The sequence below is a fragment of the Dreissena polymorpha genome, chromosome 9, assembly GCF_020536995.1.
Source record: "Dreissena polymorpha isolate Duluth1 chromosome 9, UMN_Dpol_1.0, whole genome shotgun sequence".
NCBI lineage: Eukaryota > Metazoa > Mollusca > Bivalvia > Myida > Dreissenidae > Dreissena > Dreissena polymorpha.
Window position 1 is genome coordinate 34,186,690 of NC_068363.1, and position 27,556 is coordinate 34,214,245.

The window sequence follows — 27,556 nt, forward strand, 5'->3', positions numbered from 1 at the left end:
GCCGAAGTATGACCTTTGTCTGTTAATGGAATATATAGCCCCATAATTCAGGTTATCATAAAGTGCGTAGCAGATCCTGCTCCAGCTTTAAAAGTTTAATGATATTAAGGCGTGTATGATCGGAATGAAAGGAATTTCGCAAAGATAATGTTTTTTTGTCTGTTTTAATATTATGCTATATGCATTATGCATGTTCCCGAATTGTGCGGTCTGAACTACTCTTAAATTGCGTGGCGGATGTTGTTGAACCTTTATCGGTTTATGTACCTGAATGTGTAGATAAAGGAATTTTGTGTGCAACCTTTTTTGGCAGAAGTATGACCCTTTGTCTTTCTGTCTATTGTAGAAGTGGATTAGTCCGTGTCCAAACATGTATCGTTTGGGGGCAAAAGTGTATGTGACAGATTTCTAGCTGGTATAGTCGTCTTCATAATTTTGATTGTCATCAGAATCCCTTTCAACACGTCCTTTGATATACATCATAACCCGCGTCATAATCATCATCATCATCATCATCATCATCATCATCATCATCATCATCATCATCATCATCATCATCATCATCATCATCATCATCATCATCATCATCATCATCATCATCATCATCATCATCATCATCATCATCATCATCATCATCATCATCATCATCATCATCATCACCACCACCACCACCATCATCATCATCATCATCATCATCATCATCATCATCATCATCATCATCATCATCATCATCATCATCATCATCATCGTCATCATCATCATCATCATCATAATCATCATCATCATCATCATCATCATCATCATCATCATCATCATCATCATCATCATCATAATCATCATCATCATCATCATCATCATCATCATCACCACCACCACCACCACCACCACCATCATCATCATCATCATCATTATAATCACCACCATCATCATCATCATCATCATCATCATCATCATCATCATCATCATCATCATCATCATCATCATCATCATCATCATCATCATCATCATCATCATCATCATCATCATCATCATAATCATCATCATCATCGTGATCTACGTCTATGCAAGCACTTAGGCGTGCAAAGTGACACTATGGTGAAGTTAGGATAACGTGTGAATCATTTTTGGGTGCACTATTTTAAAATTAAGTTAACATATATATACGCGTCATGTAGTGTATATTTAGTCATATTTTAGCAATCGATGATATTATATACAGCTTAAGGAAGAACTTTGGTTTAAATTGTTGTTTATTCATAATAAGTGACAAAATCGTTTTAATGATTTTTTTTGTATTCACTTGGTCTTTTGTAAAAGAGGCTTTTATTGTTTCTTTTTCGTTCATTTCAAATGAAAATAAAAATGAACCTTATTACCTGATACAAACGTATTTTATATATAGTTTATCTTGCATGCGCTATACGAGCGTACAAATGACAAGTATATCCGTATACGCATCATTCCCCCTAAAATGTTTGTCACATTGACACACAGACAGCCAGAATGTATTATTGACGTAAACTTAACAGTTTTTTTGTCATTCACAAATAGTTAGTCATATATCTCGACGTTAACATAATTGCATTTAGCTAAATATAATCTTGATCGCGTAAAGTTTATCATAAGCAATAGTTAATCTAACGGGACCCAATTGAGCCACTTAAGGAACTCCAGAAACGATATTGTTCCATTTCCGTCAGCATCAAGGGCTTTGAATGCTGCGTCAAAATCGACATTTTGTAACCCAGTTCGGTCAACAAGTTTGTAAACTCATTACAACTGATACTTTGACTTCCATCCCTGTCATACTTTTTGAACAGCTCCACGGCTTTGCTCACTCTATAGTAGCGCGACGAATTGTCCACCAAACTGAATCGCTCGTTGCTCCGAAGCCAGGTGCAGAATTCGTCGGAACTAATTTTTGCGTCGCCATCTTCATCCAGAAGATGGATATACACTTCCGTTTGGGCAGTAGTCAGGCCCAGATCGTCTTTCAGTAAACTTGAAAGTTCCTTCTTGTCGAGAAATCCGCTGTTGTCCGCGTCGTACTTTTTGAAAAAGCTCTTTAATACGACATCTGGAATGTCGTGGTTGAAATATAAACTTTGCATTCCTGCGTAGACGACTAAAACAATCACATACAAAATGAAAATTCCATGTAAGCGTGAGACAGACGTGCTGAATATTTATAATTATGTCACTGGTATAGTTAAAATGGATAGCAACACATATAAAAACATAAATCTTATTTAGTTAGAAATAGCGATCAGTTATGTTAAATTATATTACTATAGACCTCATGTTAATCGCTAGTTATAACCAAGCTATTTTTTTACGGCTCTCTTGAAGCGATATGATTTTTCCCATGTGTTTTGTATTACAAAGGGAATGTAGCACTACAAGCGAATAAAAACAAAGTTATAATAATTTTCCAGCGAAATTCGGATAACATATAAAACATCACCAAATTCCTGTCATAAGTCTTATTTGTGAAGGTTTTCAAATGCAATAAATAGAATATTCCAATATGAGTCTGCGTGGTTATACAATTTCAATTACGAATATACTAATAGAGAAAGACCGCGTTGATTATAATACCTTTACTGTAAGCGATCTGTACTAAGTTTGTTTCGAATTTGTGCCAGTTCTATGTAAATTGATATTTCATGATTACAAACTTTAAAGCAAGCATTTATATCATTTTATAACATAAACTTTGTTGTGTGAATATCATTACCTTTAGTCGTCGTAAATAAGTTCCAAAATTGAGTGTGATATGTATGCGAGGTTTGCAGACACACTCTTGTTACTAACTAAGATTTGACACTACACGATAAACTAATCAGGAGCAAATTGCGATCCTAAGCATGTAGGATGGTTTAAATGTCGAGGGCATCGCTTAAGGAAATAAACATTTCCGCATTGTGGCCAATCATTCACATATGGTTAATCATATATACAAATGATGATAATAATACAAATTGGTGTATAAGAGTATTTAGAGTAGTCCTAAATGGTTTCGGAAGGCTAGTTTGCCGTGGGTTGTAGTGGGACGGAGTTAAGATCGCGTCCACATGTCAGGAACGCATATAGTGGCTACCTTACATAAACTAGAATGAGCATGTTCAAAGTAAACGCCGATTAGAGCATAAATGGAAAAAGATAAACGGAGATAATATGAGTCTGTGGGTGATGCCATGATCTGCAATCACTATGAAAATACTCTGTCAGATAGATCAATATACTGTTCAATAGCCTTTCACCGGCACATGTATTGCATGATGACAAGGATACTTAATACTTTCTCCTTGGCGACAAGGCGACAATTCTTTTAATCTCCTGACCTACCTGTTGAAGTCACTCGTAGCTCGGAACCTTACAAAGGAAGAAGGCAGAAGAAGCTTTAAACATACCTTCGGCATGCTCTTGCCAAGCGTGTAAGGCGCTTTTGGGAACCATGCTCCAATCACATGAAATAACGAGACTGATTGCAGAGCCCCCCTCCAAGCCCCCCCTCCAAAAAAACCCACATCACTACAATAACAACACTAACAACAAAAAAATATAAAAACACAAATCAAAGCAAAAACATCAACAACAAAACAACAACATTATCAAAAAACAAACAACATGATGCAAATGCGATTCTCGACACCAAAGACGCAACAATTAACAATTAAGAAGCGGACCATAACTGTGTTCATGGTTAATTACGCAATTATGTGAATATAACTTACGTCGAATACATAAGAGGTGCACTGCAGCAAATAAACAGCACGAATATCTGAAGTTGTACTTCAACACGTTGGCAGGACAATATGATGTAAATATATACGCGCATATAAGATAATCAGTTCGATTATACATTTAAATTATCAAAAAAAATGGAGTAAAGTTGCAACGTTAAATATTTGTGTTGCATGTCTATATATTGATATATTGTTCAAAGTCCTGAAGTTGCTGTACTATTATTTAAATTGAAGTAAACACTGACCAAACTGCTTTACTTTAAACAGCAACCTTCTTGTATGTTAATGAATTCAACTTAAACTTGAAGATTAAGAGTACGCCGGAATGAGAAAAACATGATGTACCTTTTATGCTTGTCTAAGCATACAAATATACTATGAACATAACTTCCTTATTGTCTCCCTGCTCTTTGCGTCATCTTACGACACTGCGAATATTAAAGTCCGAAAACGTGTTTCATACTTTCGAATACCGCGTTGAGTGCATCGCTAACTGTTCAAAACAAACATACTCGTATTATAAGTTGAATAAAAACTCAGGACTACAGATAATGATCCGGAAAAAATACGGTCTTAAAACAAAATCTGCTGAACGATCGATGATGCACTGGTATATATTGGTGTTATATTCGATCCAACACTCGTATAGAGATTTTCAATAGAGTTGGATGAAAATTTTATCTTGCAGGTTATAATTTACTGCAAATTGCAAAAAAAATCATTTTGTTGGAATACGCTGTCTGTCTGTTTACATGTTAAATGTGGTATTCATGTCTAAAGACGAATTTAAATTAGCCCAGCAGGCGAATTTACGAGTCGGTATTACCGTTACTTTATAATTAGTAAGTCCTATACCGACTTCAAGCTAAGAAACTGTTTGCCAAACCTTGTTAAATGTGATGAATAAATTCGATGGAAAGTTAAGCCAACATGTTCCCGAGTACATGTAATGCATGCAAACGTTTATTAATGCACATTTTAAATACAAATGTATGTACAATTCTGAATGTTTCTGTTCCCTTCTATATTTAAGTAACAGAGAGTAAAGCCTACATGTTACCTATTGAAGCGCAATCTAAACATACCTAAAGTAAAAGACGTTTAGTGAGCTGATCCTATACTACCAGCTAAATGTTAATAGGATGATTTTTGAATGGCGCTGCCGGCAAGTTACATAAGCGATTCAGGTATAGGTGGAAATCTGTTGTTTTTAAATTTAAATGTATATATATATATATATATATATATATATATATATATATATATATATATATATATATATATATATATATATATATATATATATATATATATATATATATATATATCTAACAATGTTGGCAGTTGTCTGCCGTGACGTAGTTGTATTTGTCAATGCAAATGAAGGGTTAAGATGTGAGGCTATTTGTATTTGCCAATCTAGATAAAGTTGTGGACTATGTGTGTTACCCGTTGTAGAATATGTTTTTTAGTTTCTTATTTCAGGTTGTAGATTTTGTGTTTGTGTTTCAACTTTTAGATTTAGTGATGTACTATTTGTATTTTGCGTTGCTGTTTGAGTGCTGGACGAAGTTAATTTCTTGTTGTAGGTAAAGTGTTATACTTGTTGTATTTCACGTTGCAGGTTCAGTGATGGACTATTTGTATTTCACGTTGTAGATTAAGTTGCGGACTACCTCTCGGAGCGCTGCATGGAGGAGGTCTACTATCTATGGAAGCTTGCAGGCGGGGATCTGGAGGCCGTCCTAAAGAAAGTGGGCATGGTCAAGGCTAAACCGTCCGTCACCATCCTGCCTATGTAAGATAATGCAATGTGATATTCTTACCATCTAGTAATGTATGGAACAGTTCATATCTTGAGGGTAATTTAAGCGCTGTTCGTATGTTGTACAAATATTCTACAATGTATATTCGATCTGCAAATCTACGATACACGTCATACCATCCACGTTGGTTAATTGTGAAAATGGTTTTAAATTCATGTGGAATAAACACTGTAAAGTCATTCGTACTCGCTTTTAGTGCGTCGAAATAAATACATAATTTCTTATGATAATTGAAGATTCAATATAGAGTGACTTACATATGCTGAGAATAATCGCGATAATATCAAACGAAATTTGGAAAGAACATGGCTATAATTGAGACTCACTATTGATCATAAACTGTATAGAAACCACTGCGCTAAAATGAACAAAAGGTTGAAAAATCACGCGTAGATTTTTATTAAGATAAAGTAACATCATGTGGCCGTGATCAAAAGACATGCACAAAATCACAAAACACTCTCTAGATGACCCATCTGAAATAGCTCTCCCGCCTGGCAAAACATCCGATGAGTTAGCACAAGATTTTCAATAATATTTTCATAAATAACGTTGAAGGTATCAGAAAAGATATCTCTGAACATGCCCTATCTCAAGCAAATTCAAAACAGAGTAATGATAATAACCCAACTGCAGAAACATGCAGTTTGACACATATCCGTCCGACAACTGAGGAAGAAGTTGAAAAAATCATTATGCAATCCCCAAATAAATCTTGCGAGCTTGACCCTATTCCAACTTGGCTCCTGAAAGAGTGCAAAACTGAACTGCTACCAATACTGACAAAAATCATTAATCTTTCGATGGAAACAGCAAGTGTGCCAAGATCCTTTAAAACATCACTTATAAGACCTTTATTAAAAAAGCCCACCTTATATAAAGAAACACTACAAAACTATCGCCCAGTTTCGAATCTGCCATATGTTTCAAACTTATTGGAGAAAGTTGTCAGCAAAAGAATAGATCAACATTTGACAGAAAACAATTTAAATGAAGAAAACCAGTCGGCATACAGGAAGTGTCAATCAACAGAAACAGCGTTATTAAAAGTTCAAAACGATGTCCTACAATCATTATATAAGAAAAAGGTCACTGTCTTTGCTATGCTGGATCCTTTGCCGCTTTCGACAACATCGACCACATAACCCTTTTAATCCGCCTCGAACAACAGTTTGGCTTTGCTGAAAAACCACTACAGTGGGTAGCTTCCTACCTATCTGACCGCTTCCAAACGGCGAGCATTGAAGGCAATGTATCAGAACCAGTGCTGCTGACCATCAGCGTACCCCAGGGATCTGTGTTAGACCCAAAATTTTATACCATGTATACTAAACCTGTTGGGGAAATTTGCAAAAAACATGGACTCGGGCATCACTTCTACTGATGACTCGCAGCTCTACCTTTCCTTTGAACCCACCGATGGAGCAGCCCAAGACGAAACACTAAATCGAGTTGAAAAGTGTCTCCACGATATCATCTCGTGGATGAATACAAATATGCTCAAACTTAGCACCGACAAAACCGAGGTCATAGTATTTTCAAGTCAAAACAAGGCTAAGTACGTAGATGGGTTAACTATTAAAGTAGGGTACTCGGCAATTAAACCATCGCAATACGTTCGAAATCTCGATGCTTGGTTTGATTCAAGAATGAACATGGAACACCATATTAATGCTATAAGTAGATCATGTTTCGGTCAGATTAGGCAAATAGGTCACATCAGGCAATATCTTACACCAAATGCCACAAAATCCTTGGTCAATTCAATTGTCACATCTCGGCTAAACTATTGCAATGCACTGCTTTATTGAACACAAACATCAGCTATCAAGAAACTACAAAATGTTCAAAACACTGCGGCGCGTGTTATCACAAGAACGTCCCGCTATAGTCACATAACACAGATCCTAAAAGAATTACACTGGCTTCCCTTAGAAAAAAGAATTCACTTCAAAATACTTACCAATGCGTTCAAAGCCTTAAATGGACAATCGCCTGTATATCTGAAAAACCTACTTGAAGTCTACGAACCAAGGCGAAAAGTAAGATCAAAGAACGAAGCCACTTCATTAGTGATTCCAACGAAGATTAAATCCGTATCATACGGGGAGTGAAGTTTCATGTACGCTGCTCCCAAACTCTGGAACTCACTTCCATCAAACATTCGAGGTTCTTTAACACTGAATTCATTCAAAAAGGCACTGAAAACTCACCTCTTCCTCCAATCTTATGCAATATAAGCAGTGGTTTATTCAATTCATTATATAAAATCTCAATCATCATGAACTTGAATGAACCCTTTTAAAGGAAGCATAATTATTCCTTTGAGGGTTTGTGGACTCGTGGTAATGGTATCCTGACGTTACCCTTGTCTCAATCAGCATGAACTTGAATTTACCCTTTTAAAGGAAGCATAATTATTCCTTTGGGGGTTGTGGACTCGTGGTAATGGTATCCTGACGTTACCCTTGTGCCTGTCTCTGTTTTGTCTCTGGTTTGTCTTGCCGATCTTTCAAATCTATGGTTACTGTGCATGTTTTTTTGTTGTTTTACGTAGTACTAATTGTTTAAGTTTTAGATTTTATTGTTTCATTAATTGTCTTATAGCTATACACATAGGTTAGTTTTATAGTGTCTTGTTGATCTTTCTAATCTAGGGTTACTGTGCATGTTTTTACGTAGTACTTCTAGTATAATAGAGTAGTTTTATAGTATAATTGAGTAGTTTTGATCGATTTCTTTTGAAAAAGTGTTGCAAAATGTATTCGTATCTGCGATACGTCAAATGTTCTTATGTAAAGCGGGTTTGAACGTGCACTCTTGCATGAAAAGGGCGCTATATAAATCCGGTATGATAATAATAATAATAATAATAATAATAATAATAATAATAATTATAATAATAATAATAATAATACCTGTATATCACGTTGACGCCATACTCCACACATCTTATTATTTTTCATGTTTAACAAGTTTGCTTGTGGTACGAAAGCAAGTTAATTGACTGTCCAATCATGTGCTTGACATCGTATATTCATAAATTTATAATGACGTTCTCTTGTGAAACACCATTGCACATATTTATGTTAATACAGTGATTATTTTATAACATTCCATATTGTACTGTTTATGAATTTACACATTCCTATGTTTATTTTTTGCATCCAAAAATGGTGTTATTTTAAGTTGCTATATCGCTCCGGACTGTTTAATTCAGAAGTAAACAATGAATGAAAATTCCCGATTTACGCAAAACGATAAAAGATACTACCGACTTGATGCTATCATTTCAGTCTAACCCTGGATAGCGGTGACGTCCTCGGCGAAGGTCGGGACCAGGCGGAGCTCTGGTACACCAGGTTGGTGCTGCTGACCCTCGATCATCTCAGAGAGGTTAACTTAATTTGCCCATAGCCTTTACGGTTCTCTCTTAAACTATAGATGCAAATAAGAAAAAAACATGCAATATTCAATTGTTTGACAGTCTTTTATTTCTGCCATAAGTCACTGCGACAATATTTTATTTTTCGATTATAAAGTTTTAACGTGAGAATTTTTATTATTTTGTTTTCCATGTTCACTTGCTTAATTTAATTGAACTCATTTTTCATTGATACAATTGTTCAGTATATTAGCAACGGATTTATTGAAGCTAAAATAAAAAAATACGTTTTCCACAGCTCATAAATAGTCATTTTCTGTGTTATTTTATTAAAAATCAAACGACAAATATAAATACGTTTCTAACATAGAGTTGTTACGTTGTCACGTTTAGGCCGTCTATGTATTTACCCATGATACTGTGTGTACAGACGTTTGTATATTTAACTGTCGGCTTTAATGTGAGATGGTTTTCAACATTTTTTATCATCAGCACTAGTTGATAACGTGCTATAATGATGACAAACGTCTCTTTAAGGGAAAAGATATGTGATAACTTTAATTACAGACCGTTTCTTAGGAGAGATTGTTTTTTATTAGAAGCCGTTCAGCGCCTTGGTTATAATTATTATTGTAACTATATGTGGCTTGATTGCAGCAGACGCATTGCATCAGGTGTGCACAATTGATGTTGGCAGTCAATATGTTTAATTTGTGTTATCATAAATTAAAGGCTTCTGGCAGACAGTGAAATTACTTGTCAGGGATTTTATAATGATAACAGTTTATAGTTTTTTAAGGCCTAAGATAGCAAAGGTCTTCTTACTTTTGTATACTTATTTTTTCTCATTTATAACTGAAACATAAAAGTTGTTATTTCGAAATTTGAATTGGAGTAATACTAAATTTTGCTGTTTATTGAAACATTAGAACATATACAATGTATTATAAATCTAAAATAAATATCTGCTTCAATATATTAATTTGGTAATTAAGCGGAACTTGTAGAAGTAAACAACGTTATACTAAATATATTTGTTTGCGTATAACAGTTACTTTGTAATCTTTGGATGAATTTCAGAGGTTGTCAGACATGGATGGAAAAGCGTACTATCCTCTACTTTAAAATGAGCAAGATTGTTTTAATATGCATTTTACACCAAGTTTGTAATTGACATTTAATTGTCGTTGGAATACATAATTTACGGATAAAGTTACTGACGCTGGTTCAACCAATTTATAAGTTCCTATACACACACTTTTGATTTAACACACTTAAAATAATGCATTTGACAAAATACTTGCCGCAAGAGGGTGGCAGCTTTACGCCACGTGCGCCAAACAGAAACCGCCATATACGTAACCACATTTATGTTATAACTATCGTTACAAAAATCCGGCTGTGTTATATATTGTATGCGTTTGCACATAGCAGTCTCTTACTTACGTTGTAAGAGTAGACCGGTCAAATTGGACGTTCAAAATTAATATACATGTATAAATTGTATCAAAACTATACTCTGATTGTCAAATATAATTAAATTACTCGTTTATAGAATATACATGTTCTTTTTCCATTACTGTTTTGACATATTAAAAGTCAAATCAAATAAGTTGATATGCATACTACCTCTTTTCAGTAGGAAAGTAATCTGTTCAGATTTTTTCGCCTAAGCATCTACATGTACTTAATTTTTTGATGTTTAAGGAATAGCTCCCGTGACACCATTTCTACATCTCTTATCAACGCAGACCTCGCAAATATTGCAAATCTTCCGCTTGTGATCAAAGAGAAAGACATAGAACACCAGGTTTGTTACTGGTGTAACTGGTGTGAAATTCGGTATGCCTTTCTACCGGTTAAAACCCCCAAAATGCCTTGTATATTTATATATGTTTGTGCGTTTGTAAAGACTATAAATTGTATTATGTTCTCGTTTTCAATGATCCAAGAAATGAAAGTGGTGTTTGAAACAAATATTTTGTAAAATAAACGTTACACTACTTTTAAACCAACATTTTGATTCTGATTATCGAACTTTATTTGCCAATTTATATGTTTGTAATTGAAATGTGCCTATACTCAAGCCATATTCTACTTGAGTGAAAACAACTTGATTGGAAAAAATATCAGTGCTCTTCTTGCCCTTAACTGGAATGCCTCAATTTGGTTTGTGCCTTTATGCCATCACGCATTGCTCAGATGATCGTCGTATTTGCATAATTTGGAATTCGTAAGATAAAATAATTGTTTTGTAATTCAGTTTGCAGTGGGAGATTTTGACACGCATTCAATTTCTTTAACTCAGAATTTGTTTTTAATTGGTACTGATTAAGGTTCATGGGAGGGATAAAATTCATTAAAACTTTGATTTGGTTTGTCTTCATTCAATGTGGTACAATATGGTCAAACTATACATCATTTTAAAGGTAATGACGGATAGAATAACATAAACACATTTTTGACATTCAATATTTTTTTGCTTTATTCATATTTTTGTTATAACCAATACATTTTTACACTAATTTACAAAATCTCAATCTAAAGTTAGGAAGGATATGCACTACCGTAAGTTAAATAAATACAAAGCTATATACATATACAAGGTCAAGTAAGCAACGTTTTCACAGAAAATTGTTGTCAGAAAACAACAAATGAGTTATTATTCAACTGCATTTTTTTGATAATTTTCCTAAACAAAGTTCTAAAAATAACTAAACAAAACTACTTTTTAAAATTCCAGGTATGGTGGATAATAAGAGTAACCATTCTATTTCAAAGGCTTTACAATTTTGCTATAACCAAATGGAAAATTCTAAACCATCTCAAATTAAAAGAAATTGCAGACGACAAATTAAATTGTCAATAAATATCAAGAAATAGGTTTGGCTGGGTAGAAATCATTGTGATAAAAGAAGATATTGCTCATCAATAACAAGATTTTATGAGTTGTGTGCAGACGACTCTAGAAATCATAGTTTTACATAGAAATACACAGCTAGGTATCATGTTTTTTTCTTTCTTCCTTCCTGAACAACTACTGTCCTTGTACCGTTTTAAATAATGTGTTCCTTTTGGCAAACCGAATCATGTTATACATTTGTATATCGATTCCTTCTACCCATTTTGAAAGCGTGGCATTCGCTGTGCTCCGTATAAAAAACGTGCATTATAAATCGGTCGAAATCACGTGAAGTAGTAAGAAAACCTGGTATGTGTATACACATACCTGAGAAAACACATCATTATTTGACAGTTGGGTCGCGACTAGTAAAACAACTGTTAACATTAATCAGGAAGAGATCGCGCTTAATAACAGAAATGATCACACAGAGATAAAATCACTTACCCCATTTCAAGTATTTTCTAGCTGATAATTATCCCCCACATGTCTTCTTTTAGTGTATTTGTATTGTTTTTCTGGAGCCGAAGTGCATCTCACATAATATCCATCCGACTTCCGTTGTTTTCACTTTCGTTATTAAAAACTCCGTTTAAAAGAATTATTTTTACATTTCGGTTGTTGAAGCGAATTATTATTATATATTATCAATAAAATAGTATACCGTGATGAATTGAACGGAGATTCGTATCGATCTTTCTGTCAGTCTGTAAGCGTACTATTTTGTGCGCAATAATACAAGTACATGTAATTCGACAACAATTGTAAACATTGGTGAAATGCTTCTTACAAAGTTATTTTTTGGAGTGTTTATGAAGTCTGATCATGCAGTTTGCACACATCAACGGAAATATTACAATCCAATGCATTTGTCATCGTCAACCATTTGGTATGTCAATTAGGCGATTAGTGAGTTTTTAGCATGTTTCTTTCAATTTTATTAATCTAAAAATGGCTGCCTCCATCGTCATGAAATGACATGTGTTTGAGTTTTGATATTTCTAGATATGTATTTTTTTTACTATTTAAGCGTAACTTGCCCTCATCAATGTCGATATTATTACTAGTTATATAATTTTCCGCCGAAATACGTTGAATAAAAACCATTCAGATTGTTGAAAAAAATGTCTATTTTTTGTGTTAAAATCGCTTTGTATTTTGATTGATTTTGTCGATGGTATGAGATTTTGCTGCACAAAATAGGTAGCAGTTTGAAGGAAAACCATCCTTTTAAGCAAATATGTTTATATTTTCAATGTGGCACTCTTCGTTTAGTAAAATTTGAGTTCAATGCTAGGGGTCCCACATTTTTTAAACTGAAGCCTCTACATGAACCTTAAGCTTATGTCTTTTACGATATCGTTTCTTTATTTTTCGTTAAATAGCTAAAAGTAAAAACATGGCGACATTTGTTGATCAATGCCGAGGCCAACCGAGCAGACTTCTATGACACATTTGTTTGGTGAAATATTGACTTCAAAAATATAATCAAGAGGACACTTTAATCATTATCTTAGTTTCACCGAGTGATTCTGTACGAGCGTCTAATTAAGGGGTATCCATAAAAACGTAACGACATCCTATGGGAAGCCAGGGTTGACATATCTCCGCTGTTTAGACACCTTGTGTGGGCGGCCATTCTAGATGTCATGGTAGCTATACACTAAAACATTTGTATCACTCCTTTATGTTGTAATAACTAAAAGCTTGCTTTCAAATGATTTTTTTAATTATTTATGTTGCATACAATGTGTACACATGACTTATTGTTACACATGATCGTTTAAAAAACGTGTTGTTTGAACGACGAACACATTCTCATTATTTGATTACTTCTTTGTAAAATAACATATTTTTATTTATTTGAACGTATTTCAGGGAGATATACAAGCAGAATACGAAAGTTTTTATAAGGAAACACCAACTGGTACTGATCGTCAGGTACAGTTTATGTTAAGTGAGTTATTCATCCGAAGTTACCATCCTTGGGCACTTACGTCTTTAATTTGGTAATGTTATGTATATACTCGACATCTCTAATTATTTGAAAACAACATAGCGTATTTGTATTGGTAAAACAAAAACCGGTAGGTTTATTATCTACATGTATAAGTTAAGTAACACGTTTACTTGAAATATACAAGTTAGTAACCAGATTTCATACATATTTGGTGTGTCTTGTGCGTCGGTATTTTATTTTTATCAATGTATTTCCATCCTGGAGTCAGAGAAAAAAAATCGTGCCGAAAACACTACAGTTTGTGCACGTATTTCCTAGATTGCAGTGGACATTCCGCGCTGTCACCAGTACCATGAACTGCTTGCGTCCCCAACTGCGCACTCTAAATTCAAGCGAGTCCTTAAGGGGTGGGTGGTCAGTCATCCGCAGTATGTGTACTGGCAGGGGCTGGACTCCCTTTGCGCTCCGTTTCTCGCACTGCATTTCAACGACGAAGGTTTGGCGGAATTCATAACCTGTTGTAATGAAGTTATTATTCAACACACTCTACCCACAAATATATCAACGTTCAAATATTCGCCATATAGCAAAATGATGCCGAATATATGTGTGATTTAAGTTTTTCTAATATACAAGTGCCATGCGTCGGTGAAAATTGAACTCCTTTGAAGAATTGATATATACATATTTTTCGGCGCAATTGAAAATTGGTTGTATTCGTGTATTTGAATTAATAATAAATACCTGTGAAGAACCGATTTTTTATCACTTTACGGAGACAATTACCGTAGTTCATTATAATAACCAGAGAGCAAACATATTTTCTACCCGTATTATACCCGTACCACTTTAGCTTTGATGCGTAAAATGTTTTGTAAGACATAATACTTCCAGCGCCATATTAGATTTAAATAGCTTTCCTTGGATTTAAAACATATTTTTTTCCGGACTGCTACTTGCAGTACTGATAGGCGTAACGATTATCTTCAACTTATGTTGTGTTTGTGTTCGTCGTTGCGTGTCTTAGCACCGTTTTTAGGACCCGAATATGATGAGGTCATGTCTTACAAAATGCAAACGATGATGCTGTTTCGTAAAAAAGATGAAAACATTGAATTATGCTCCTTACAAGGCAACAAAGTCGATAATGTACTGTTTAAGATGTACCGTGAAAGAGTATTTTGAAATGTGTCATATTAAGACGTGTCAATGTAAATGGATTTGGAAAGGTTGCATAAAAACCCCACTGGTGGATAATTTAACGCTGAGCACAGAATCGGATAAAAAGTGGTCAGAATTTTAAAACAACGTTTGTACCAAGAGGATAAGCTAATAAGCTTAAATCAATACCCACTCGACACGATAATGATAATAACTTCTAAATTCATTTTATATGTTAGTTTTTTGTTCTTCAAATTTAATATTGAGTGTTATTAAGCATTTGTGAGTTGTAACTGTGTTTTAAAAACATCTTATCTGCTATTCATATAAACTTCTTTCTGATGATTTGTTATGATAATCAGTGAAATGACAGGCATCGAACTGCATTTAGTAAACATTTGATTTGAAAACAAATTGTATTAGTCAGCCTAGCGAGACAATTAATAGGAATTAATAATCCGAGCTATCTCAATAATTGATCACTTAGCATTAAACAAAATTGCAGTTATTATCGAGACTAATTGCTAGCAATTTGAAGCAAGGAGACTTGTTATGTACATGTAGTATTTGGACCCAAATATTTAAACCTTTGTATGATTTTATTCATTGCTTTTTATTATCACATTTATTGGTATTCCTTTATTTAACATCTATTCGCTGAAAGTTGCTTATTCCGGTCGTACATTTGTAATATATTACCAACATATAAAATGACTGGATTGGTATTTTTCGACTTCTTACTATAGACTAATTTAAATCACAGTTGCGTCCAATGATTTTTTTAAGAAGAACAATATTGCCGATCTAAGCGCTTTACACATTAATAAATAAAATCGAAAAATTAAGACACGTTTTCTCCACTTTTCATTTTTTTTGTCACTAAACCTTTATTAATCAAGGTTAAACTCATAGCGCCTCCAAGTAGTTTCCGTAACACATGTTCTTGGTACTCTAAAAGAACCAGATATAGTTTATAAAACACGTATGGTCTATATCTCGTTAATATATACTCTGCTTAGAACTTGCACCATGCGTACAACATTGACACACCGGGTATGTTCATTATCTCGTTGTATGCCAAGTTCTTAGAATATTTAGAAATACTAATTGAAAACAGATTAATGAATATTGCTTATTTGTCTTGAAAAGAAAAAATAGCGATTGTGATGCAATGCAATTTGCCATTCAAACTTAATTTATTGGTATTTTTTAAAAGGTGTTTATCCCCAAATATGTGTACAACTTCTTCTTGAAAAGACAATTCACCTGTCATCCAAGGTAAGTAAATGAATCTGGTTGGAGCAAGAATTAAACCTCTCTGCTTTACTCTACTTTCATGTGCTAAAATTTACGGACAAGACTTCGTTTGTTAATTTATTTCTGAGTTTAACCAATAGTTTGTTTAAGTAAATTTTAGCCTTAAATATCAATCAAGAAAAATGATTAACCACCATACCAAACAAAGTATAAAAGTATTTTAATTACTGATGAGTAATGTGGGAAAGTTTGGATCGATTTTTTAAATCGCAAACGATTCCAATCTTTAATAATTCAAGAAATATTTACTCACAGTATCATAGCTACAAGTAAACTGCTTAATTAGGTAAATATATGTAAATCAGGTACATGTATATTTATTTGAGCAATAACCAGAAACACATGTTCCTTTATTTTGGAGTTGTTATATGACACAATAGACCCTTTTCACAATAGGCCAACATTTTTAAGAGCGAGTCATGTGACTCGCAGAACTCCAGAACGAGGCTGAACGTGTAACGATTTACAATAGTCACACGCAACGTCGCATCTGATTTCAACCTTTCACTCTTTTGAACATTCGGCGATATAACGATTAAGATATGACATTGTCAGAATAAGTAATAAATTATGTACTTCACAGTTTGAGTGTTAATACATTTAAAAAGTCTTGATTAAAGTACTTGTTTTTCTTCATTTTTTCACACATTTGACACTCTTTGATAGAGCTTTTTTATCGCGCTTTTCGAATAAAGATCCGTCTTGTTTATTATGTGGTTTAATAGCCCCTGTGTTCAGCACAAACCCATAATCTCGTTATGATCAGAAACGGTGCCGACAAATACTAAATAACACCATTGTGTCATAAACCACCCGTGCGGTAGATGCCTGGTCATTGGACATCATTTATGATACCCCAATGTCTTTCGTGGTAGTAGTATTATGTAGTCATTTCTAAAACTAATGTAACGCCAAATACTCTAACTAAATATTTTATAGATCTTAGCAAGTTTTATTATAATAATAAGTGAACGCTGGACATTCGTCCTAGCCTATTTTTCACGCAGGCGGACATTCGTTCTAATGCTTTTGACAACCTGAACATTCGTGCGTTCTTTATTTTGACAATGCGGATAATGGTTCCTACATAATTTTGACTGCCCAGACAGTTGTTCCTTCGTTATTTTAACAGCCCGGAGATTCGGTCCTGAATATTTGCTATCCCGGTCATTATTATCACATTTATTTCAAAATAATATGACCCTCTTGGCATTTATTTGGTATTTTAATGTGTCGTTATTAAAATAGTTTGTTGTTTTTTGTTGTTCTCATATTTTGTGTAATACTTTATAATGTTGCATGTAAGACTTTATCGTGATCATAAGAATGATAACGTTAAATTTTTTTTCGAATATATCGACTTACAATGACATCTGAAATTTGCGAAACCTTGCAGAAACCGGGGCGTGAAAACTGTGTAGGAGCGAATATCCGATCTGTCAAAATAATGTTGAAACTATTGTCCGGGATGTCAAAATATCGTGGGAATCAATTTCCGGGTAGTTTTAACAACGTATGAACGAATGTCCGCCTTGTTAAAATTATCGTAGGAACGATTGTCCTTGTGAAAGAATGTTGCTTAATACCAATACGAAGAGTGTTCGTTAGTGTATAGTAGAACAAAATTAAAACAAGCTGTTTCGTTGACCACAACGGGTTGATATAATGTTTCCGAAAAATACAGACAAAAGAGATTTATTACATAAAGTGATATTTATGTATCACTCATAATCACGTTTAAAGAGAAATAAAGGTGCATGCACAGACAGTTCAGTTTGCTCCACGTTCGTATTTTTTCACCTGTATAAAATAATTTTTCAATATTGTCTTTCACTGTAAAAGAAAATTAATTCAAGTTAAAAAAAAGACAAAACATTTAAATAGTGTCATATGCTTTGAATTTTATATTGCGTTTTCTTATGATTGAGTCAACACACATCTTGCACGTTCGATCAATCATGAAAAGCAGTACAGACCAACAAACATACTTTTGAGAATTTAAGTTATATAATAACATTTTGTATTATACGACGTATGTATAGATTTGTTTTGTGCATTTATCAATGTTTATTCTTCAGACCACATTTGCTCTGATGATCGTGCGTATCTTAAAATTTAATAAAGATGACATAAAATGTACATACACGTTTACACTAGTGGTACTAAATACTATGGCTTTAAAACATGACTAAGGTGTAAGAATGTTTATTTTATGACCCCCCCCCCCCCATCAATTTATTGACTTAACAACACATGCATGTATGCATATGTTTGCCGTTATTGTAACCAGTGTCAGTACTCATGAAAATCCCTAATGTAATTAATAAAAACAAACTGGTTTATCATCAATATCCTCCGCCAAAGTTCTATACACGTTCAGCCTCGTTCTGAAATTCGACGCGTCACGTGATATCTAAAAATAGCAACAGCGGTAGCATTGTGAAACTGGTCTATTGCTAGCACACATTATCACAAAGGCTGTCAAAATATTGCACTTAAACTATTCATTGGATAGGTGCACATTAGGTGCATGCATTTCAATTAATTTCATTGTCTTTGTTGAGGGTCATGGATGATAAAAGCATTCATAAATTGGTATTCTGCCCCCCCTTTTCAGAATACCTGGCCGTGTTTAGTCATTTGATAGCATTCCATGATCATGAGCTGTCCAATCACATGGAAGGGTTTGGATTCATACCAGATGTATGTAGACCGTTACGAATATATAACCTATTTGCTTTCCAAAAATATGCGTACGGAATATTTACAATGGCCTATACTGTATTTTCTTGTTTAACAATTTTATAATCATCTCGGGTAACTGATCTGTTTAACTTTTCAATTATTTTAAATATAATAAATTAAGATGGTCGAAGGAATTAAATTCAAATGCATATCGCTTTTTGATTAACTGTTATATCTTGTTTGGTTTGCTAAACAGAAACGTGTGTTTTACGCGAGGCAATTTATTTGATATTTGGCGTGTAATATCATTCCTCTGGGGTCAAATGGCCTTGATATGTGCGTTATTTGTTTCCTTTATAAAGTATATAGTGGAAGTTCAAAAATCATCTCACAGACTACAAATGTGCCTGCGTAGGAGCCAAGATAATTGATCGTTTACATTATGTTTTTGTTCTGTTCAAAGCTTGTTCAAATAAGGCTCCTATGATAAGAACTGGCCGCGCCAGAGTGGGTTGTGGTGGGTGTCGCCCACTTGTGTATATTGAGATGTATAGTGTATATTGACCTGTATAACGTATATTGACATTTATAGCGTATATTGACATTTATACTGTATACACGATCTCCTCTGAAATCACACGACCCTGAGGTTTCGATATTTGGTATTAACATAATACAATGGTCTAAAGAAGCTTCTTCCTTCTAGTAGATTTTTTAATAATTGTATATTGTGATACACTTAAACAATTTCTTCTCCAACCTTATACATCTATAGTGTACTATTAATGAGTGAACTAAAGAAAGCGATCAACGGCAAACATAGGCCTTTTGTTTATTTTGCAGTTGTACGCTTTACCGTGGTTCTTGACAATGTTTGCACGTAAGTTAACTGGTCTTTTGGTGAATGCTTGAAACAATCATTCACATAAACATGTTTATTTTTGACTTTTAATGATGCGAAAATGAGTGTCGTATGTCAAAAGTCACAGCGACTATCAAGTCCTTCTCTTATGTGAACTAACTTAGAATCGGTGAATTATTGTTAAGCTTTCAGTGCTTGATTTTTAACTCAACCGAGACAGATGTTGAGATATTGTGTGTGACTGTTCGGAATCGTGTACCGTCAACAATCGGCTTACCAGTTTTAATGAAACTTCACAGGAATACTCGTTGATTGAACATCGTTCACAGAATCAATCGGTACGGTCCGCTGCTTATGTGGAAACTTTTTCAGAAAGCGCAAGGCTATGGGGTTTCATTTTTATGTGTTAAATCGTATAGAAGTCACCTTCACAGATTTGTCAGAATATGACTGAGGGTAAAAACTGGTCACGTTCAAAAGGTCAAACGATTTATTTAGACTTTTATAGTAATCTATGATTAAACATCGTCACTAAAATAATAAGTTTCAGAGGAAAATTACTTTGCATGCAACATCGTATTATGAATCTTAACAAAGTTTTTTTTCAAATCATGCCGCTTAGGGCAAAATTGTCTTCGAGCTGAGGTAACACGTTTTCCTTATGGGAATATAGTTAACCTTTTTAAAATCCTTTCCCAATATAAAGAAGTGAAACTCCAGCTGCTGGAGCAGTATTGCATTTCTTATTATACACAATTTTGTTGTCCGTTATTTAAGTGACCAAGTGCCAAACCAATACGACTCAGGACAATACGAAACAGATTTCACACAGTGTAACAAAATACTGGGGTCACCGTTTTGAAACGGTCAATTCAAAGCACGTGGGGTTCAAACCGGTTAAAGAGCGCTCAACCTCACACTTGGCCCAGCAACATTCATGGAACATGTAAGTGTACATAAAATTTAACATCATAGCATCGCAACTCAAATTGAACAATAATAAGAGGGAATTAAAATTTATTCAATTCGAAGGTTTGCTATGTTTTATGTTACTCCAAATCACATAAACGCTTTCTATAATGCCCTCTGGCGGGTTGCAGAAACTTGGCAAAAGCCCTGTATTTTTTTCATATCCATAAACTGGTCCACGCGCAGTTACTTCCCGTTTTCATTGGATTTAATGAAGTTATAATGAACTTTGTTAATAACTCCAGCCTTCGACGACTGTCCAAGCATAAATGGGGAACTGAATAAGAACCAGTTTCCACATGAATGCAGGGATAAAGGAAATGAATGGTTCAATCCTCTTTTCAAATTTTACCGTCTGCACTCTCTTGACAACAGCTTTATTTATTGGCAACGTCAATGAAGTTAAGGTTATTTACTCAACACTTTCAAAAGACTATGATGTAAATGTTAGTGTTTATGTAACTTCAACGTTCCTGCTATATGCTTGAAATACTTCACTGACAACATGTTGGCAGTATGAGTTTTTAGGAAATTTAGTTGGAACGAAATAAGAAAGACCTGTACGAAAGAAACATCAATGAAAACAATGACTTATTCTGACGATACATTTATCCGTCACGACAAGTAAATTCCAGAATAATTCCTCATTTCTTACTTTGCGCGGCTGCATTTAAACTTTGCATTAATCCACTTATAACTTAAAACACATTTTAAATCGAAAACTGCCTATCCGAAGGTTAAGCCTCGTCATATCTGATGATGACCGAGTGAGGCATATGTAAAACACAACCTAGAACTGTATGACGTCAATAAAATAATCGAATTATTCTGTCGATGTCGAATGTTATTCTGTCGATGTCGAATGAACAAGACATATTGTTGTCAATGTTATTTTAATTTATTTTGGTATGTGTGATTGGTTTATGCAATAATAGCGAAAATACAAATGTTCTCGGACATGATCATTTGCGGGCGCTCTCAAAATCCGTTCCTGCGCACTTGGTCATGCCCTCGAAAACATGTATTATCCCTATAGTGTTTCTCTAATAAGGTAGTTGCGGTTGTTCTCCTTGGTTCAACATAGACCCTGCTCTAAATTTGACTAGTTTTCCTTATATGTATTTAATGATGAATACTTAAATAATTGTTTCTTCTGAAACGATAAGACCCATACCGTTGGCATGTGGTATTTGACAACTTTTTTATTCTTAACCAGTAAGTCATAGATGTTTATAGGTAAGTGCATACTTATTGATTTAACAGTAGACTTACACTGGTATTTTTTAAAGTCAATGGCATTTATGGTCTAGTTTTCTCATGTATACCACTGTATAAAATGTATTTACCGTAACATTTGGCAAATTGTCTGGCTTTCATAGTTGTAAATAACTAAATATTTTCATTTTTACCTATGATTTACAGATGTTTTCCCCCTACATAAAGTCTACCATTTGTGGGATACACTGTTGCTGGGGAACTCCTCGTTTCCGCTCTGTGTTGGAGTTGCCATTCTGCAACAGTTTCACGATCGTCTGCTGTCATTTGGTTCTAACGAGTGTATATTGTTGTTTTCCGATATGCCATGAATGTTGTATGCTTGAACGGTTTTTAATAAAGACCATTTTTAAATATACCTTAGTGACATGGGCAAAACGATACAAAATGTTCTGCATTTGTTGTAATAAATTTTTTATAACTATTGCTGCTTATTTGTTTGTGTTTTTTTCCACATGTACCATTCAGTGTTTTAACGAACACATTCGTGACGTTTGACTGGCATATATTTCAGAGCTCGACATTCAGAAGTGTGTAAAAAACTCATTAAGATTTTCTGCAGGACAACCATGAGCGCTACCTATCGCCAACATGCCCGACCTGTTGCGAAAAAAGCCGAGGAAACGCCTATTGCTCACGTGACTACAACGATCAGGCTTCAAATGAGTTGGTAAACATGTTTTTTTATGTTTTAAACTAAGCTTGTAATATTGAAAAGGGGTATGATCAACGATACACGGGATGCAATAGACATGTTAGAATGGATTGCTCAAAGGTTCCAAAAGTAGAAAAAGGTGTTGGTTTATGACATGACATGATCGTATTTTATTCAAAATGTTCTGGTCTTTAAAGAACACTCACCAAGAATCGGTTCTTTAAAAACAGAGGTACTTAAGTTAAAACATTTAGCCTGAATAGTTTTATAAAGAAATGCAACAGACCATTGAGCCCCGACCCTTAGCTTAAAGTTGGCCGAGTGAAACTAATATAATTACACATGCGAAACGAAAATGTTAAGTATTGTGCCATCGGGTTCTTTTGAAAGACCAATTGAGTGATGTATATTGATGTTTTTACACATAATCATTTTGAAGCTCATCTTATGTTCTTCAGTCGATGGAACCATTGTCGTTGGATGAATTGAAGTCGGAGAAATGCCCGCGGAGAACTTGCTGGAACTGGGTGACTACCTTAGTAACGGCGCTCAACGAAGCCCCACGAAGACCACTACTAACGTGAAACCAATGCTGCTGGTCATAGATGTGAGGAGTCCGGACGAGTATCCTTTCAGTAATGTTATAACACGAGTCCTTTATTGTTTGGCAATAAATTAAACTTTTCAATAATGTGTTAGCCGGTGATGCCTTTATTGTTAATAGACATGAACATGTAAGTTCTATGCATTAATACATTGTTATTATTCGTGCAAAGCTTTTATGAACCTAACCATATGATTGCATTCGTTACAAGAATTGATGCTTAAAGAAGGTGCGTAATTTTCAGTTAACGCTTTAGATTGCATTGGGTAATTTCCTTCCGGCGTTAAAGGAAACTGAAATTAAATGATTATAAAGTGCTCTTTTTTATCAATGTGCCATAGATGAAGTTTATATTAAAATCACCCAAAATATCAATATAAAGAAGTGAAACTCCAGCTGCTGGAGCAGTATTAAGTTTTCATTAAAAACAATTAGTTGGTCCTTTATTTAAGGCAAGTGACCGATTGCCCAAACAGTACAAAACAGCACAATACAGCACAATACAAACCAACATAAACACAAAATATGAATAAAGCTGGGGTCACCGCCTTGGAACGGTCAATGCAAAGCATTGGGGGTTTAAACCTGGTTATAGAGCGCTCAACCTCACACTTGGCCCAGCAATATTCATAATACATTTAAGTGTAAATAAAATTTAACGTCATAGCATTGTAACTCAAATTAAACAATAATAAAAGGGAATTAAAACGCATTCAATTTAATTACTATTTAATTAACACTCGCACTGTTTGACAATGCCTGGTAATACAGTGTAAAAATGTTTACATTGGTTATGTGTTTTGATCAGTTTAAGATAATATTATCATTTCATGAGTGGCTATATGTAAACATTTTCGCGCGTGGCAAAGTATTATATTTGCATAAACCGTTTTCGTAGGCGACCCCAGTTTAAATCATTTTATATTTGCTTTTGAAGCAATTGCACTTTGTTGCATGATCAATAGTTTGCTTGCCTTATACAGTTGAAACAAAGGTTCTTAATTAAAAAATGACTTTTGTTAAGTTTAAGAGTTCATTTTTATTTTATTGTATTGGATGATTCAGCTCATATATGTAATTTTAAAGCCATACCTTTAAAACACCATTTGAAACGTATACTTGATATTCGAAAACATGTGCAATTGATTGTCGTACATTCAATGGCTGTGATTTACGATGTATGTTAACTGAAACCAATCAAATGTAATGCGCGGTATTTTATTTATTACACCTTGGTTGATGTACTACTAAGATAAAAACGCTATAACTTTATTACCTGTTAAAACATAATTTGAAGATGTTTTATTTGTTGTTAAATTTTTTAAATTTTGCAAATAGCATTCGTCAGCTAACGTTATTTGTGTACGTACGTATACTAAGTAAAATGTTAAATCCTTACCGTGTATACTTAAAGAAAAGTTATTACTTTTATTTTTAAAAATTCAAGCTGATAAACGAGTTAAGGAATATATTGACGTATAAGCTTTTGAGATCGAGCAAACTTTAGATTGTATACAATTTACTGGGACAACAACCCACTCTTAACATCTGCAACCGCTCTCGTTTTTTTTTCCAATTTGTATAATTTTTATAAAGTTTCAACTTTATCAAGCTGATTCATTAAGGAATATATTGACGGCCTAAGGAATTTCTTAAACTGCGAATTAAAATTCCGACGAGGAACGATGCCCGGAAGTATCAACATTCCATTTTAGTCCGCATTCTCACCTGAAGGTGATTTTGTACCATGTGCAGCTGTGGCGACAGTTAAACAGAACAGAGGTGAAGTGATGGTCGTGGCGGGCTTTAGGGGCAGAAATGATTCTAATGTAAGTCAATCTATGAGTTTCTGTCCCTTTGATGTCGTATCCTACATATTGTCAGTTGAAGTGTACAGAAGGAGCTCTGCAGTTAGCATTTCAAACTTGTCTGGTCCGTTTTTTACGAGAAACTCCGGCTAAAACATATTTTATTTGCATTATACAGCTCCAAATCTGCAATTTATCCTTTAAACAATGAAAAGGTGTACTTAAATCATCGTGTTTGGTTGCATTTTCCGTTAATTTGATTGAAGTTATTGGCATTGGAAACATTTATTGCTTTTGTAAAATTTAAATATAATTTCCTACGCTTTATAGTATTAAGGAAAACTAGTGCGTGACATTGTTATTGATTATTTTCAAAATGGCCCAAAGGTTGTTTATCGAATTTATTTTAGTTGAATTTGATTTATATGAAACTGTAATAAAAAAAAGGAGTGTGTGACATATTTTTGATTTTATAAACCTTTATTCTCTTCCTTTATACGATGATGAAAATTATATACATTTTTGTCTCTGTAAATTACAAAATGGCGGACAGTGTGTTGCACAATTTTCCATTGATCAGATTCAAGGAAACCGACTCACAGCATTCTCTAAAATATTTATACTTCTCCAACTACTGCGTCGTTAGGACATGTCGCGCGCACAAATCGACATGGCAACCTTTAAGTTCGAGGTCATATTTTTACATCGAATGACACAATTAAGCACTAAGTGTCAAACCTCTACACCTGTGTGAAAGCGGCATACATATTGTTTCATAAATCACATTCGGCATAGTCCTTAATATAAACGAAGTGAACTTCAAATCAAAGTAATGTCTCGTTGCCAAATTGTGTGCTAAAATGAACTTTGTTTCTTTTTTAGTTTGCCAACGAGCGTGTACGCCTTGGGTATACACGTGTGTGTACGCTGCATAAAGGCATCGATGTGCTTCGACAAACTGGCATTCTCACCGTGCCACCGGCTGATTTGTGAGCAGTGGAAGACAAAGCATCAGCCCATACATTGGTTCTTCTAAGTCATATGCGTATGAATGTATGTAATATAAACAATTTGGAGTTGTTATACGGCTGCAGTGTTCGATACCCATGCACTATTTTTCATATACTTAAACATCCATTTTCCTGATCAGACATTATCAGCAGCAAGAAAAAAAACGTATAAACAATTCAATCTGTTCTATTTGACTTTGGTAAATGGCTTTTTGTAAATAATGTACTATGGTATTAGTAGAGTTATACTCTTACCTTCGACATAAGAACCTCTATAAATGTGCAACATTAAAGTTTGACAACGTTTGAAAAATCACAACAAATAAACTGCATGGGGATTCATTTTTGCATTATAATTTTTTATATGGCGTTACATTTATGACCGCGTTTATGAATTTAAGATTGTTCAAGCATAAATAGTAGTAAACCTCTTTCAACTTAATGTATATTTAGTATTTTATATGTATATGAACGCATGACACGATGTTTATGTATATGTATATTGACTTGTATTCTTCAGGTCGTTCACGGTATAACTTAATCATGTGCAATAAAACTATGTTCAAGTTGTTTATTAAACGTGTTTACATTTAGTCCAACTTCGTTATGCTGATTACATATCCATGACGATTCCAGAAGCTTCTTTTGTTTTAATAAAAACAGTCATGTGGGTATTTTCATTAAATGTCGTGTTGGGTTAACATGTTGACAGGATTTGTAATGTGTGATGGGCGTTTCGACGATGCTTCAATTATAACTGAACCTCTTGTCCATGGCTTCATTGTGTCCAATTTTGAATTTACGTATTTATATATCCGCAGCGGTTAAAATAAGGTGTTTCTTTATTTACTCGGGGAATCTAGTTACAGTAAATATCAAAGACGATATGTACTGTGTGAGTCCGTGGCTATTTAAAAATAAATTTTGCCTTTATTCGTTTTTGTATTACTTTTTTATGCAAAATATTCAATGCACATTTAATGGAAAATGTATGAAAACATTGACTATGGTCAAACTCTCATAAAATATATATGTACATCGATATGGTTACGAAAAATGCTATTTTATACATATTGTATATTCGAAAACAATTGTAATCATCAAAATGAATGGAAAAAAAATATTAAAAAACGATGATCTTGTTTTCCGTTAACCGCTCTGGTATTTCCGCCACCTAGTTTGGCGGTGACATCATTTTTGCACATCGCGCATAAAACGGAAACTCGTCTGTTGGTAGTATGGATCGGAGCCTGAACACTTCGCGCTAAACGTCAAATTTGACATTCAAATCGTGCTATTTTGTTTTTTGTCCGTTTAGTGGCATTAAAAGAGTTTGATTAAATTAGTTGTTTGCATGACAAACGTAATTCGACATGGTTCAGTGTGTT

At 34.2% G+C, this 27,556-nt stretch overlaps 1 protein-coding gene and 1 pseudogene across 1 annotated transcript; one reads left to right on the forward strand and one right to left on the reverse strand.

Annotated features, from left to right (window-relative positions):
• Nucleotides 1-1,637: 1,637 nt before the first annotated feature.
• LOC127845950 (calbindin-like) lies at nt 1,638-2,111 on the reverse strand. The gene has a single exon (XM_052377128.1). The coding sequence runs from the start codon at nt 2,109-2,111 to the stop codon at nt 1,638-1,640; it is 474 nt and encodes a 157-aa protein (XP_052233088.1).
• A 2,791-nt stretch (nt 2,112-4,902) lies between these two features.
• LOC127845951 (TBC domain-containing protein kinase-like protein) lies at nt 4,903-26,151 on the forward strand (annotated as a pseudogene).
• The last annotated feature ends 1,405 nt before the right edge of the window (nt 26,152-27,556 follow it).

Excerpts from the sequence above, each read along its gene's own strand:
- LOC127845950 (XM_052377128.1), bottom strand. The coding sequence starts at position 2,111 with ATGCAAAGTTTATATTTCAACCACGACATTCCAGATGTCGTATTAAAG.